We start from the raw sequence: 17438 nt of genomic DNA, 5'->3' as shown, positions 1-17438 counted from the left end.
GCGCTTAGTCTAGAATTGGCCCCAAATCTCGTACAAAATTGCTGCAAGGAAAAGGAAGGTTTTTGGGACCTCACAGATGGAAACTGGGCATTAGCTGAACTGCATCTTAAAACTGTAAACAATAAACCATAACACAACATCAATACATTTATTCCATCTGTTCTCTTGATATTGTATAGTCACAATAGCCATTGGTTAGATGGTGAGAACAAATTTGATACACTTTCAAGGAAGGGTGTTAATTAAAAAATATGGGTAACTTCAGAGCATTGCTTTTCTCCATTAAAATCAGGTTGTATTTGAGATTTTTATTTCCAGCAGAGGCTAGTAATCAAACAGGGGAGGCACAATGTCACTGCATTTCTCTTTAAAAGTAAATGGGTCCCTTGCTTAGTCAGTTTTGAAATAGTTATAAGATAATACAAGAATCTTCTTGTGTCCTAAGAGAGGTTATGCTGGTGTATAAGAGAATTGAGTTATACTAGTATATGCTGTTAAACGCTACCACCTGTCCAGTTAACCAGACTCTTGTTCTGCCCCCAGAGACAAGTCAAACTGACAAGGTGAAGTACAGGAGAGTCTTGCACCTTTACACAGCTTGTAATAACTATTCCCATATGAAAAAACATGATGTGCTCCTTAAATGCTATTCTGAACTACAAATTTCTGCAATTGCCTACTACCTGTACAGACATCTTCAATAAAATACGGAAATGCAGTTTCTGCCCACTCCTTTATGATCCAAGATTTGCACTCTGTCATGGGTATATTCTGCCAGCATCTACATATCCACTGCTCTATAAAGTTTCGTTGTTTTTTACGTAGAACAGTTGCGCTCTGAGTTTTCCTGACACTATGCCTATACAGGACCAGATACCATCCGTGAGCTGGTGTTAAAGAATAGTGTTTCTGGAAGAGCAGATACAGGAGGGGTTGTAAACCAGAGGTCTCGCACATTCTGTAAACTTCGACACAGCTGTATTTCCTGAGAGCCTTAATACCCGTTTGCTGCAAGTGCACAGATCAGAGTCTGCTTGTGCAACTGTCCTACAGAGCAGCTTTCTGTTACGTAATTCAGCTGTAAGCCGTGAGGGAACAGTTCGCAATTTTAGCTGGAAGTGGTGTGGTGCCAAAAAAAGTTTTGCAGACAGAATGTTTATTTTCATGTTGCACCCATGTCTTCTTTCATTTTTAAAGTCACTTTCTCACATGAATCAAACTGAAATAGGAATGAATGAAACAACGTGAAAGGTGCTCTGATGTCCTTCATCTTCCGTCCTACAGATGGCCAACGACAGCACAGAGACAAGTGAAGCTGGAGAAGAGGAAGAAGACCATGAAGGGGACAATGAGAATAAAGAGCGCATGCCATTCATCCAGTAACAGCCAGAGGCGGTGGATGCAGAAAGATTGATGAAGTAGAAGGGAACAAGACTGGGAAATCTATTCTGTGCATCAGTGAACAAATGCTGTAGTACAGTGTGTGTTGTATTTGTCTGCAGTCAGCTGAGCTATGAGCTGTTGATCATTGTTGTTTTGAACTCAAGTGCCATTCTCATCCAGTGCAGTATTATGACATTCCTGTGTAATACCCGGTTTCCCTGTAGGAGTCCCATGGATTTTTCTGTTCCAGTTTAAAAGCCTTATTAACTTACTGTGTAATTTTAGATGGGCATCTTTCTCATGCAAATTCCAACATTTTGCATAAAGTTATTTGGGGGTTTGGGCCTTTTTTGCAAGTTGGAAACAGTAACAAAAAAAAATTCCCCACTTGCTGTCTGGAAGATTCTAGTAACTGGAGGGAGGATTTTAAGTTTGTGGATTTTCAGTGTTAAAATAGTTTCCCTTTTATGAACCACAGATAAAAGTTGCAAAAAAGATAAGTTTTCCTTTTCCTTAGTCATGCTTTATCATTTTATAAGCAATCCTATCTTCATGTTCAAAAATACCTCATTTAGAATTGTGGAATCTGAAATTGTGCAAGAAATCATTAATTGAGAGACTTTGATTGGTATTGTATAATCACATTAGTCATCAGCACCAGTAATTAAACACTTCATTCAGAGTGCCAACTATCATGCTTTCCTGTTGATCTGAGCTATTACCCTGTACGTTACAGGCAAAGAAAAAGGTCGGTGAGCCACTCTTTTTAGACCCAGAACTTTAATTGCCTGTAGCAATTAGCATTGTTATTGACAGATCAACATCTTCTGCTAAGGACATACTGACTCATCTGTGTCCAAAATCCAAACCAATTTTAAATTTCATTTTTAAATTGTATTGGTAAGGATCACTCATCAGTATGTGGAAAGAAATTTGTTGACGGAGTTTACTGCTCTGAAATCGCTAATGTGTTGGTCAACTATCAAGCTGGAGCTGAACTCCTACAGAAGTTAACCCTGCTAAAAATGAGTTTTAGGCCTTAATTCCATCAGAAATTATGCACAGGGATAACTTTATCTAGGTGAGTAGTTCTGTCAAAAGCTCTGCTCCATATGTACAGTTATGTTTGTAATTATTTGCAGGATCAAGTGTTCAAAGACCAGCTAGTCTTATCTACCTCCCACTCGTGGAAACTATAAGTAAACATGACAAAAGTAAATATTTTTTTTCCATGTCTTTCACCTATCCAAGCAGCAGCTACTCAGGTCCTCAATTGTCTTGTTAAAACAATTATTTTAAAATTACTGCAATCACCTACAGTAGAGATGCTAAAGGGATGTCAGAGACCTTGCGTAATGCCATATATCTTTGAATTAATATATTTTTTTCAAAAGAAAGTATTTCTCCAGGCATGGCTAGTTGTTTACCTAAATCTGCAAGTATCCTGTAGTGATAGAAGTTAAAAATTAATACAGAAAAGTGGAGAGGGAGGGCTTCTCAGGTTCTTCTCAATGTGAAAGGACTTGTGGGTCTGGATGACTTTTATGTGTGGTTTTAGAAGATTCTCTCTTGTTTTTTCTGTTTGTTTCATCTTGCTGCCTGAGTATTAATGTCCATCTCTTTACACTGTACTCATGAAGTTGCTGTTCTAACACCAGATAATTGTGCAGAATGTTCATTCTGAAGGAGTTTCCCTTGGGTTAAACAAATTCAAAAATAATGAGAAGAAATAACTGTGGAGAAAAATGCCAAAAAAGCTTTTGAAATATTAATTGAACCAGAACTTTAGTTTTCTCTAGATGTTGATACAGAACTTCACTATAGCTGATTTTCTTTTCAGGCTGGACTTGCCTACACTTCCAGTGCCATATCAGGCCCAAACAGGGACTTTATCCACAGAAAAAATACATGTTCAGTGAAAGTTTTCCATGTATTGGGCTTGCCAATTGGGCTTTTAATAAAGGCCATTAAGTTTTCACGACTCATAAGCTGACAATGGTAGGAAACATGCCCAATTTTGTTTTGCAGTTAGTGTAATGATGTTGTCCTGCAACAAACCTTAACATAACTAGGAATTTTGATTTGACGCCAAAGTGAGCAATATTGCTGGTGACCTTCGAGCTGGCAGTAAAGTGGCATTCTCAAGGCCTTAAATTAGTAGGGCAAGCAGAATAGCAAATCCGTTCTTCTGTTATAAACCGCAGTATGGTTGGCTCTACAGTTAAATTACCCTTCAAGACAAATAAAGATGGGTGATCTTGGTCATGGCCACAGACGCCATAGGGACAACAATCAAATGAGACAATTTTGGCTAGTTCTTTCTGGTTTTGTTAGCAAGGCAAAAATACTCTTCATGCTAATTCATGCCAATTTTAGGGCCATTTTCTGATCAGCAGAATATCAGGTAATTGCAGTGAGTACAAAGGAATACTTCTGGATCTACCCAAGTACAACACAGATGAGCATTACTATCAGCAAGCTAAACTCTGCTCTGTGTTTTACTGGTATTAATATGGCATATATGAAGGTTACTACTGAAATTAATGGAAATTTTTCAGGTATCTGTTCTGGAAGCAGGATTTGTGCTAGCAGAATTTGGCCCACAAGCCCAAAGTACCTTTTAGAATACCACAAACAGTAGTATCGCGTCTGAAATGGTAGAGGTCAAGCTATACAAAATGATGATGCAGAGACTTGTTACTGACCAAGTCTTACTGTAGTAGCAATGAAGGTTTGTGCTTACTACTGACAGTGTTGTTTAAACAGCTCTAAGATAATTGGACAGTTTCTTCAAGTGAAACAAATTATTTCTCAATTTGCCTTAAAGGAACTGTGAAAGCTTCTCTTTAACTTAAGCCTGATTGAAGTGAACTGAAACACTGTTTAATTGTATTTGTTGCTTTAGAGCTTTTGTTATATTGTGCCTACAAAGCAAATTATGTTTACATAAAAATATAAATAAAATATTGAGCATAGCATTATCCTTGGCTTAAATGTTTTATTCTAATATTATGGTCACGTTAGGGAACTGACTTGGAATTGGTTAAGAGGAAAACTTGAGGTCTTATTTTCCATTTTGGTCACTGAGGGATATACAAAGGATTTTTTTTTTATTATTATTATTACAGAGTACCACAAGGTTATTAAAATGGCTAAGTGTGCTTCTTTATAGAACATTAACAATTTAGATATAAAATGTTGAATATTACAGTCTAAGAAATTCAAAACATTATATAAGCACCATTCATGAAGTGTTCAGGGAGATGTATTTTGATATGGATAGAAACTCATTTTCAGAATTTTAGCACTCAGATTGCACTTGGAGATGGATTGACACACAAGTTATCCTCAGAGAGACAGTTCCTTTCAGAAATGAGCATACTGCAAGGGAATAATCTTACAATAGGATCCAAAACAGCCACCACCAAATTAGCTAATAGAAAGCAGAAGGACATGATTGAATCTAAAATCCCACTCTCCCTGGGTCTTGGTCTTAACTCAGGGCTGCAGGGAGGCTTACACCTTTTCTTTCAAAGAACTGATTATGGTTACCAAACCTTACAGGTCATCTCAAGCCTTGTACTTGAGTACATGGCTTTAAAGGTCTCCCTGCATGAAAGGAAGAAATGGTTCAATGAACTTCAGTTTAATGTCTAAACAAAGAGGAAATGTTAGCTTTGGTTCATTCCAGTCATGCAGGACATGTTCTAAAGCCTGTAATGTCCCTCGAAAATCTCACTTCAATAGTTACTGCATCTGCTCTATAATCTAAAAGCTCATATGAATACTTGCTGATTGCGAAGAGGAGCAGAGTAAATTTCTGCCTCTGTTTTTAAGTCTTAATAAGCAAATAATGATCAGTGCATCCCTAATCATAGGGTGTCCTGGTTTCAGCTGGGATAGAGTTAACTGTCTTCCTAGTAGCTGGTACAGTGCTGTGTTTTGAGTTCAGTATGTGAAGAATGTTGATAACACTGATGTTTTCAGTTGTTGCTCAGTAGTGTTTAGACTAATGTCAAGGATTTTTCAGCTTCTCATGCCCAGCCAGTGAGAAAGCTGGAGGGGCACAAGAAGTTGGCACAGGACACAGCCAGGGCACCTGACCCAAACTGGCCAACGGTGTATTCCATACCATGGGACGTCCCATCCAGTATAGGAACGGGGAAGTGGGGGCGGGGATTCGCCGCTCGGGGACTGGCTGGGTGTCGGTCGGCGGGTGGTGAGCAATTGCATTGCGCATCATTTGTACATTCCAATCCTTTCATTATTTCTGTTGTCATTTTATTAGTGTTATCATTATCATTATTAGTTTCTTCTTTTCTGTTCTATTAAACTGTTCTTATCTCAACCCACAGGTTTTGCTTCTTTTCCTGATTTTCTCCCCCATCCCACTGGGTGGGGGGGAGTGAGTGAGCAGCTGCGTGGTGTTTAGTTGCTGGCTGGGGTTAAACCACAACATAGGGTCAGGATAAGGCTGAAGGCAAACAGCCACAGCCTTTTCAAACTCTCTGTGATTATGAATAAAGCTCTGCCTTCTACCAGCTTTCCCACTGGGCCATCTACTTGACTGTCTTAACGTCTAACACACACAGGCTGCTACCAGGCAAGCAGGCTGCCTTTGTGTGGCATTTGGCCAGATAAAATGCAAAAATCATCCTAGGATACTGAGTATCCTTAGGTCTCACCTCATCCTCCATTTTCCTGTTATTTTCTGTGAGCTTAGTGATTAATCCTGGCTGGTTTTTTTCAGAAAAGATTCTTCTACTATGGCCATGATTGCCTGCACACAACATGCTTAAAACCTCCAGTTCCTGAAGAGCCATGCAGGAGTTTTTCCCCTGGCAGCACCTAAGTCCCTTGGTGTGAGCTAGTGTTTTGTTTCACTGCAGAAAGAGCCAAAACAATCAACACATTATAATTGCTATCTGCATCAAGGCACCTTTTTTTCCAGGTAATTTGTAACATCTAGGCAAACATCCTAATGTTCTCCTTTGAGAGAACAGCTTTGAGTATAAATGCAAATGTAGCTTTATCTCCTCAGTCTGAGCTGTCATGCTGATTGATTGTGCTCAGTTGATCCTAACTAAGCCATTCCTTTCATGTTTACCTGGCCTATCTCTGTCAACTACCTCTGCAGCAAATGGCATGGTTTTCTGAACATTGCCTTGATCTTTGCTATTTGTAACAATGCTGTGTTGGGCACCTCACCACCAGTATGCTGTGTAGAAACTGGAAAGTGTGAGAACAGTGGAGATGATGAAGAGTTAGAAGATGAATGTATGAATAGAAATGAATCATGTATGTCTCTGCCCAAGAGTAACGAGTAGAATTTGCAGCATGTTATCTGTTGATTTATTTGTATGCTTGAAAGGGAGGCAGTGGGGTGGTTTGTTACAGGTGTGGGGTTTAGTTACTGCCCAGACTGTTACACTCCAGTGTGGCAGCCTCTAAGGCTTTCTGGTCTTGCTCTGTTATTTACCACGTTGCTAGAAACCTGACTCACTCACTTCAGATAAAGTGTTCAGTACTCAGAGTTCAGTTTAGCTCCTGTCCCTCTGTATGAAGCCGTGCATGTTTACCAGGTTGCAGAACAGCGCATCAGCACGGACCTGGGAGGTAAACGGGGCAGCTGCACTATTGCTTCCTACCCCAGCCAGCCAGACCTATGCAAAGCTGAAAAAGGGAAGGTTCAAAAGATGCTGCTTTTTACTGTATAAAGGGGTGCCTGACACTGACACTGCTGTTGCTGAAGTCAGTATCCTCCCTGGAGCTACTTTAACAGCTCCCCCACCTCTCACCAGGCTTGATATGGGGGTCACAGACTTTCTCTGCAGGGTTTCTAGAGTCCCTGCAATGCTCAATAATCATCGTTGTTCTCTGGTAGCGCTTCAGGAAAATTAATTTCTTACCTCCTGAAGAATACTGGGTCATGACCACTTTCATCCCCCACAGAAAGTGACAGACAAACTCCTAGTGGACTTAACACAGGTAGATTAACCCTTCACATATGGGAACCGTTCTTCTCTTCTGCAGGCATTATGGGCAAGATGAAAAAAAAAAAATGCCAGGAACAAATATTGACAGTCTTCATAGTGATTGGCCTGTCTCTCAAAAATTCAAACACCTGGCATCATATAAGATGAGCTTTCATTTAGAAAGGAAGAGTCTTCACAGTTGTTGGTAAAAGCTTTAAAACTGACTCAATTGAAACATAATCTAAAAAGACAAAGACTCTTTAATCTTGCAGCTTCTGAACCCTCATGATGTTTAATGCTTGGTACAGACATCAGTAGACAAAGTTGCAAACTGCACAGCCAGGGATTAAATGAACGGACTAAGAGATGCCACTGGCACTTGTTAGTTTAGGAACAGCAGCTGCCAGCTATAAAAAAGGGAAGAGTTGTGGTTTGGGTGGATGGGGTCTGTGACTGAGGGAGGGCTGCAGGGGTGGGGGCCTGCTTGTTTTCCTTCTGAAATTAGAAGGGCTTTGATCTGTCTGGAAGAGCTTTTTTCTTTTTTTCCTTGCATAGCGCCCATGCTGAGATGCTACAGTTAGCCCCAAAGAACTGAGAAAAATAGTAGGGAACTGTTCCACCATGAGGGCCGAGGGAACAGGAGGTGAGCACTTCTCTGGGGGCAGGTTTGCTCTTAGAGCTACAGCTGTGAGGTGCTTGTGCCACCCATGCCCACAGCTCCTGCAAGCTGCTGTGCCCACCAGGCACAGGGGCTCTCTGCCTGTCCCAGGTCCAAGGCACAGCTGCCATCAATCAGCCTCCTGCTACCTGCAGCCCTGCTGGAAGCAGCTTTGCCTCTGCAACCGCCAGAACTGGAAATGTGCTGTGTTCTGCTAGACGTTAGCTGTGTCCCTGCCAGACATCATTTTCCTGATAAGCTGCAGGTTGCAGTACAAACCATTCTGTGCTCTTCTGCTGGGTAATCTTTGAAAATACATTTCCCACATGGAGAGATGTGTTTCACTACATAGTGCAGCAGTAAGCGATGCAGCATCTTAGCTGCCCCAGAACAACAGAGTGAGATGGTAGGTATGTGAGATGCATTATTTATGATGAGGATTTCTGTACTGTCCCTGAAATGGCTGGCCAGGTGATAAGCTAAAAACCAAACAGTATTTGTAGAGGCTGGTGGGTGAAGTTAGCTGAACTGTAACTGAGGTGTCTTCTGGTGATACAGGTATCACGTGGCCTGGAGGACGAGTCATATCAATGGTATTCTCCAGAGGCTGCTAAGAGAAAACATTTCTTTTGTTGCTAACACAGAAGAGAGATGATAAGTAAAGTGTTTTTCTTTTCTAAGTCAGTTTGCTTTGGCAGACTGTTGTTCTGTTTCTCTGCTACCGTTTTTTCCTTCTAGTGTCTGCATTTTATATTAGGAATATTTTCCCACTGTTTAAAAAAAAAAAAAAAAAATCAAACCAAGTCTCCTGTGACTTGCCAAGTATCTCATAGGTCATATAAAAGCATACCTTTGAGTTCCTGGACCATTTCTATTGTAGACGGGAAAAATGAAATTAAGTGACTTGTCCAATGCCATAATACTGCCATTTAGTTTAAGGACTTACAGTTCTCTGGCATTTAATTCTCCACTTACTGAAGGAATCCTGATTAAACTTAGCAGCTGAGCTGGAAGTTTTGCCTCCATGGCTGAAAGCTGTGTCTCAAATCGTACTTGCTCCAGAGCAAAGGATATGCATAGAACCTTACGCTGCATGCCCTCAGCTGAGACCATGTCAGCAAAGCCCCATAGAAATACATGCAGTTGAGAGACAATAGTCTAAATTTTCCTTGCTTTCTCATCAAACAGGATGGCTCAGAGCCTGAACCAACACTGAATGTGGCCATTATAAGCATTTTCTACTATTTTCTTGATCATCCTCTCCACGCATCTCTGAGTAATTGCCTCTGGTAGGGCATCACAGGGAAAGGAGCAACCTGGATCCCCAAACCCAGCCTTCTTGAACAAGCAGTGCCTGGATTCGGATGAGACTGCAGATCCAGCCATTCTGGCTCATCCTCAACTCATGAGTGAAACTGGGATTGCTCCATCTGAGGATCAGATGGGAAATGGTGTTGCATACTGGGCTGTAAAAACAAATGCCATAATAAGGTCTGTTTGCCAAGTGATGTTGGACCCGTACATCAGTGGTGCGTTTATGCAGTGCGTCACTAGAGAGAGGCAGTACTCGGAGACTCAGCGTAGGCATGCGACAGGAGATTTACAGAAGGAATTGTCTTTAAGGTCTCACTTGAATGACCAATCTGCAACCGGTCACCTAAACGTAGTAGATGCCATTGGCTGTGCTGCGTGACACCTGCTCTAACCAGTTCTCACAGTTCACATACTAAATGTTAGTCTCATTTCAATATTGTCTTTCTTGCAGCACATTCCCTGGCATTGTAGGTTAATTTAATAAAGCATACATAATATGATTCATATGAGATTTTTGATCTGCGTTGTGTTCAACTTGTCAGCGATTTATAAAGTTATTACACAGTGTTCTGTTTGCTAATCATCAAGCAAAACAGGATAATAAGAGGATAATTATTGCAAGCTTCCTTCCTATTCCCATTAAGATGGTAAACTCACCTCAAACTGGAATCTCACAGGAGTTTTACCACTGGCTTTGACAGGGACAGCATCAAGCTGATTGGTCCCCTAAAGGAACCTAATCATAGCTGCAGTATTAAAAATTCAGGGAGTAATATTTATTTCCATGTTGTAACTTATTTGATGGGGAAAAAACGACAGGATTCTTTTTTTTTAATCCTTACTCAATTCTCCATATCAAAATACACTATATACATTGCCAAACCCAATTATCTTTCTTGAGGTTGCAATATTGGTTTATACTGGTTTTATGGAGCCACTGGAGCAAGTAAATTAAGTACAAAATGGAAAATCCTTGCACAGAGAATACAGCTGCTCCTCTGCATTTGCAGCTGTGCTGCTTCTGACACCCCAGGGGACATGTGGCCCTCCGCTCTACCCCAGGCAGCATGCAAAGGCCAGCCAAACTCCTGCATCAAGTGCCAGGTTGTATAAGAAGCTTGGATATGCAAAGCAAGCACTTGTCTTACAGGTCCTGCATTGAGACATGAATTTGCTAGCCTTTCTTTAGAACAGCTGTTTTGTTTCCTGGTCACATTCGATCCCTTGCAAAGGGACTGCCTTGATAGAGACCATTCATTGCTTGAAACCTGGGGAGCATCTACATCAAGTAGCAGTGTGCAGCACCAAGTTCCTCAAACTAATGGAGACCCAAGCTGTTAAGTCTATGTAGCAGCATGAGGCACTGCGCAAACCTGCCAGCTATCTGGAAGCAGTCAGTCTTGCCACCTCAGCAGGCTGGACTAGTTCAGATCTACTGCTGCGCAAATATTACTGGCTCACTTGTACGTATCCAGCTTTGGCAACCTGGCACCACTTTTCTTCTGCATAGGGAGGTGGTCCCAGACTGTTTTGCCATTAATTATCAGAGGAGGAGCAAAGGCTGTTGGCCTACTGCAGGCAAAACTGCTGCCTGTACTGAGAATTTAACTCACAGGAACTTCCCCTTTCCTATTTCTGTGGGCTGAGAGCCTTCCAGTAACATGCAAGTTAGTTGAGCAAGGGAGAGCACAGGGCTTGATAAAGCCATAAAAAAGCAGCTCTCTCCACTGTTTGATTGCCGAGCACATGTGAGAGGAGAGGAACCACAGCACATGGCTGCAACCTGAGCCTGTGCTTGCCAGCACTGCGCTGCAGCTGTGTACAGCTGCCAGTTGCTGCAAGAGGAGCACAGGGCAAGGAGCAAGGTAAAGCGTAAGATTTGGCAGGTACACGTTAGCTGCACACCTCCCTGTCAGCGCGGAACCCGGCCCTGCAGGGAGAGGTGTAAGAACTGCAAAGAAGATTTGTCCTGTGGCTGGGGAGGCACCAACCATGAATATGGGCAGTGAATGTTAAATCCAGGCAAACCTAACCTTTTGATCTCCCACTGCAATGAAGTGGTATCAAACACGTGTGATTCTGAGATTCAAAGATCTTTAGAACATTAATCAGCCAATTTAATCAGTCAGATGCCCATGTAACTTGTGGAATCATGTCACCTTGTTATATGAAGCAAATTTAATCCAGGCAGAGCCCATAGCATTATTTTAGGAAACAATATTGGCAAAGCCAGGACAACTGATCTCCCATTCCTTTTGAAACCCCTATTGTACAAACATGTTTGACCTGCTGCGTGTCTGTCTGCAACTGCTCTTCCTACAGTAATGAAGCATCTAGAAAATATATGATCAGAGTGAGCATGATCCTCTACTGGGTAACACTGGTGTAAGGCTATACAACAAAGTGGATTTATCCTGAGAATTAAGCAGACAGAGAAGAGCCTGGTCTTTTCTCTTTTACTTTGATGGATAAGCAACATAAAATCGGTGCGCTCCTAATCATTCCTAGGGCACTTAAGACATCTGCTGGAAATGAGAATAAACTGCAGTAAAAATGTACATGACAGAATGAATAATGAAATAATGAAAAATTCTGTGAAGTTTATGTTTACACAGTGGCTAAATTACTTGGCAAATGCCAGAGTATTTTCCATTTGAAAGTATTATTTGAAAATATTTGAATAAATAGCCTGTTTATTCCTGCTGTTCTAGTTGCCACTGAAGAATCAAATTTCAGTTTCAAAAAAACTTCAAGTCTGAATGCAATCTTTGAACTCTGTTCTTCCCTGACGTGTAAGGTCACACAACAGACATGCATGCACAATATGTAGCATCATGTGCTGGGACTAAAGTGCAGGCCAGGTTTCAGGCTGTGGATGGATATAAGCATCACCTGCCTTTGCAGTTGCATACAGGGGATCACACAAATCTCTCTTTTCCTCTTTACTTAAAAATCTTGTTTACAGATGTCTTGCTTACAAATCACGTTGTGACTCCAAGTCCTCTTTAAAAAGCTTCCCAGAACATTGTATGTTTTGTCAGGGTGTGTGGCCCTGCCACTTGCACATCCCCAGCTGCTTAATCCCACACTATAAAGCCACAGCTCAGGTTCTCTGGCTGCACCTGGCTTGTGGGGTCGTGGCGCAGGGACAGGATGCTGCACTGGGCTGGAAACACATGGGAGATGGGCAATGATCCAGGAGCGTGACATGAGGTTCACACATAGCCCAAGCAGCACACAGGGAGGCACATGTCTTACGGCGTCCCCCAACTCTACCAGAGGAATCTCATTTTTCACGAAGAAAATAAGACGAGAAGTGGGGATTTGTATCCCCCTTCTCATGACCAACAGCCACTTTTAGCTAGTTATAATGTTACAACACGAATTTCTTCAGTTCTGAAGGATGCTATGTCAAGACCCATAATCCCTGCTTCTGAAATCTCCCTAAAATACAGATGAGTCCACCCTTTCAGGTATAACTGCAGCCACCTTCTTGCTGGTTCCTTCAGCTTTTAATTTAAAAACTCTGGGGTTCTCCCAAACACGTAGCGTAGGAGTTGGAATGTCCTGCAATTTCTGAAGGAGACTAGTCCTACTCATTAAATATTGTAGACAGTGCAGTGAGTACATTTTATATAGACATTAACAAGCTGGCTTGATACTAGATAGCTTGAGTTCTATCAGCAAACAAGCTACACAACATATCAGAAAAGATAGGTGAATGTACGTTTTGCTGGTCAGCATTGAAAGCCATGCTAGTCTGGCTACAATACCCACCCATGACATGTACTAAGATTTCAAATCCTTAAAGACAGCAGCTAACAGGAAAGGCGGATGCTGTGCTACCTCGTCATGGTTCTTTCTGCCCAAGCTAAATTCAACAGGGAAAAGGAACCAAGACTTCAAAAAAGCCCTCACAAATTTCTGTGTTGTAATCGGGAGAATTTTAGGGACAGCATTTGAAGCGACATCTAATACAGTAACAGCATGTAACTCCTCTGTATATCATCAAAACAGCCTTAAGGGTAGGAGAGCTGAAGGTGGGATGGGAGGGGATGTTATAATATTCACCTTTCACAAGAGGGCAGCATTCCCAGAAACAAATGTTACTTCTCAATAGACATACTGGGCTGTTAGTGAAAATTGCGCTGATACAGGTTATTTTTTCTTTTCCACTCTCAGCATCCTTGTGTGAGCATCTCCCAGTATGTTGTGTGTGGTTTGCACTTTCATCCCATCATGGGGGCAGAGACATGCATAGTCTATGGTAGTAGGGCTTGTTGCAGTATTTGTCTCTGCCCCCAACTGCCCCTTCCCCAGCCTCCAGCAAGGCAGGGCCACTTCCCACTGCCTGCAGAGACAAGCAGACATCTCCCAAGCATTAGGTACTATTTTTCCTTCCTGGCCAGGCAGCTAAAACCTTCCTTTACATTTTAAAGAACGGTGTTTTATTTGGACTACGTCACATGTTTTCCAACGCTGGGGCCTGGTGCATGAGCTGATCGTGCCTGTGCACGGGGGTAGGGCTGCTTCTAAGCCATGGTAAAGCAGGGTCAGCTGTTTGCAGATCCCGTGACAGCCTTGAACTGCAGAGCCGTGGCTTGGCTTCTTGCCCCAAGCCAGGCTGGCAGCCCCCAAGTGAAGCATCTCCCTGTCAGTGGGCAGCCACACCAGCCGGGTGGGAGCAGCAGCGCTGGGAGCGCCTCTGAGAGCACCTCTGCAGAAGGGCCACGGCGCAGGAGTTGGGGACCTCAGAGGTCGTATGGCCATACACGAGGTGGGAACTTGAGTTTCTGGGTTGGCAAAGCGGAAGGCCTCGGCCCCTGAGCAGAACCTTCGAGTCCAGGGTGAAGTGCAGCCAGCAAAGGGAGACATGACCACGCTCCCGAGAAGGTCCGATTTTCCATCTGGTATAGGAAAATCCTACAAATATCTACACAAGCCAAAACGTAATCCTCACTCTGGCCGACCCTACTGGCAGTATGCAAAGCTGCGCTGTTTGTAACCTGCTATGAACCTGTGAATGTGCAATTCAGACTGTCTGGAGAGCTTCACAGTGCCTAAATCAAGGCTTTGTCCAAATAATTTTGTCTGGCACATGTAAGGATGAGCAGAACCTATTAAGATCATGTTAATGTGAAACTGGAAAACCTCATATTAGGGAGACTGTGATGATAAAAAATAAAATATTTAAAGAGAGAAATTAAATGCTCAGGATGTTTTCAGACCATTTCCAGGAAGAAAAAAAGGCAGTAAACATTACAGGAGAAAAATTAGCACAACAGGTAATTTGTGTTTACAAAAGAAAGAGAGAGACATTCTCACACACATCCCGAGGGCTAAACAAGCTGAGCTGCTGCCAGTAATTCCCAACATGGAAACTTTGCCAAGTCCGCAGGAGTAGCATTTTAAAAGACCCCATTCAACTCTTCTATTTGCACCTGGACTGCAAAGAAACTGCTTTAAATTTTCTCCTAAAGTCCCTTATCTTTAGACATGACACAGAGTCAGCTGATCTATAAAGTCTCTGTTTTGAGGGGGATTATGGTTTGCTCTCTTTGCACATTTCACATAGCCATCAAAACATTCATCTCTAAATAAATAGCTGTTTCTTTGGAGTCCTTCCTGCCTAAAGAAATAGGCAACGACAGTCAGTAAAACACTCAGTAGCTACTTATTTTTTACAGCTAAAGGCCTGAAGTAAAAAGGATTTGGCAACTGTGCCATTCCTTTGAGATATCTGAACACAGTAAGCAGGCAACTTTATTAGTGTAGAGCGGCATTGGATAGGTAACAAAAAAAAGAGTGCAATGGCTTTGCTAACATTGCTTCATGTAGATTTGGTGAATCTCTTCTAAATTCTGAATTTCTTCTGACTTTGATAAGCAGTATTTTCTCAGCTTTACAACCTATAATCTATATTCCCTGCCATTACAAGAGAACGAAAGGAGTACAGGTGAGATAGTTTGGTCACATAGGAAAGATAACGATATTTGCCTTAAATATGTGTGATAGATGCAAGACAAGCCTTTCTGCTGCCTCTTGCAAATTGTTTACTCTCCTCTCTGCTTGCTAAGACCTAGCTGTGAGATGCTTTGTGACAAAGACCCCAAATCAGAGATACAAAAAGCACTTATTCCAGAACCTCAAAATACTGCCCTGATTCATCTTTTCAGTACACATACATTATTTATATCTCCAATTTCTTCATTTCTTGGAAGCTTGTATTTACAGCATGGGAATTGAAAAGCACCAGACCTGTAGGTAGTAACAGCTAGGTTTGGAACTGAAAAATACCACCTCGAGAAGCCTTTTTATTGATCAATGCCATTATCAGTGCCATAGTGCCAAGGTGAGGCACACATTTGGGGTAGCAGCATCACTTAATCTAAAGAAGACATGAATGCCCTCATTTCAACACTCAGTGACATTCAGTGCAGGTCACTGGTGGGCAGTCTGGTTTTGCAATAAACCTGGAACCTCCTTTGATTCTAATGGACAGAGCAGATCGCTTGTAGCCAGAAAATTTCCTTTCAAAAGAGAAAATTAGCATGACAGGAAAAAACCTGAACTGCTTGCAACCCCCCAAAATATTATTAATACATTTCACAAAACCTCACATACCATAAGGTTAGCCCTGCCCTTTTCTAAACATAGAGTTTGTACAAATTTCCCCAAAATAACTTTGGTATTGGGATGTCAGCCATAATCCTACCTCATACCTGGTTGGACTGCAATCAAATCCTTAAGAAAGACTGCAAGACTTTTCAAGGCCAAAGAAACCAAGCATACAGTAATTTTCCAAGCACGACATAATCTGTGACTAGCAGAACTTGCAAAATTTGTTACATTTAATTGAAACAAATAAAAATCAACCAGTGGATCCCATTCACCATTCGAGACAGTCATAAAGACTGATGCATCCTTTGTGTTATCTACTTTTGTTGGTTATACTGGCTCTTCAGATTGCCCCACTTGAAATTCCTTAGCCTGGCAACAGCTCTGATCAGTTTTCATTTTCCCTTTATACTCTAAGTAGAAGGGGCAAATAATTACCCACATACAAGCTTTTTTTTCAAATCCTATGCTGAACTGAATTTTCCACAACTGAAATGCGGGGGGGGGGGGGGGAGTTTTCTGTGATTTCAGTAGGAAATACAGCCCATCAGTTTCCCATTTGGACAAAGATGCCACAACACAATTAGCTCTGAAGCATGGAGGGGACTGTAGGTCTCAGTAAAACATAGCCAGTCTACTAGGAACACGTGAGCAGTTTGCTTTTCAACAGACTGAAGCACTAATTTTCTTTAAAGATGTTTTTTTACAAGTAGTGTTTTTAACTCTACTACCTCAGGAGGTAAGTAACGGACATGATCCCCCAACGTAGCATCTTAACCCTGTGTAACCCTTCTGCAGCCAGACCTACTTCAGGATCTCAGCCCAGCATCCAGTTCTCATCTCACACCAACTTCTCATACTCTGTGCCCAATTGCAAGTTCTTTCCACAAACCCAGTGATGGCTGAGAATGGAGAGGAAAAAACAGCTGTATGAAGAGTTTTTCTGAGCTAGTTTACGGGAGCATATAAAGGTAGAACTGTCTCTGAGGGGAATAGACTTTTTACCTTGAAGAGCCTCTGTGGAGAGGCTGAAATAAACCTTTTGCCAAAGGATGCTTATGCTCTGAACGCTTCGGTTGTCTGAAAGCAAACGGAATGAGGTGGAGAGACAGGAGCCAAAACCCCAGGTGCCTGCGCGTAACAGCAGCTATGGCTTTTGCAAGATGTTTCTTATCAAACAAAGCACTTCAAGAGTGCTTTGAAGTGAACTAAGCACTTCAAGAGAAACCACGATTTTGTCTGTAAACAGAAGTTCTACTACTCTGGTGTAAATAAAAAAAGCACAATCCCATCCTAGTCTGGGTGCAGCTATAAAGGTATTTGTATAATACATTCTGATATGGAATGAGGAATAATTTATCCCAGGAAAAATTACTTCTATACATATATAACTGTGTTCACTCTCTGGGCTGTATTACGTTACTATAACTATGCTAGTAAAAGAAAAATTACAACTCTAAATGACATTGTAATGCTGGTTTCAAGACGAT

General features: G+C 41.8%; 1 protein-coding gene across 1 annotated transcript in view; it reads left to right on the top strand.

The window, feature by feature from the left end:
- Positions 1–4364, top strand: part of VAT1L (vesicle amine transport 1 like) — a 64588-nt gene extending 60224 nt beyond the window's left edge. Inside the window, exon 9 of the mRNA XM_052796339.1 lies at positions 1285–4364. Within this exon, the coding sequence (XP_052652299.1) occupies positions 1285–1383 (99 nt within the window). The 3' untranslated portion in view covers positions 1384–4364. The remainder of the gene's footprint in view (positions 1–1284) is intronic.
- Positions 4365–17438: the final 13074 nt, after the last annotated feature.

This window comes from Harpia harpyja, chromosome 9 (assembly GCF_026419915.1).
Source record: "Harpia harpyja isolate bHarHar1 chromosome 9, bHarHar1 primary haplotype, whole genome shotgun sequence".
Lineage (NCBI taxonomy): Eukaryota > Metazoa > Chordata > Aves > Accipitriformes > Accipitridae > Harpia > Harpia harpyja.
Note: the sequence above shows the minus strand (reverse complement) of the source record. Positions and strands in the feature narration are given on the sequence as shown.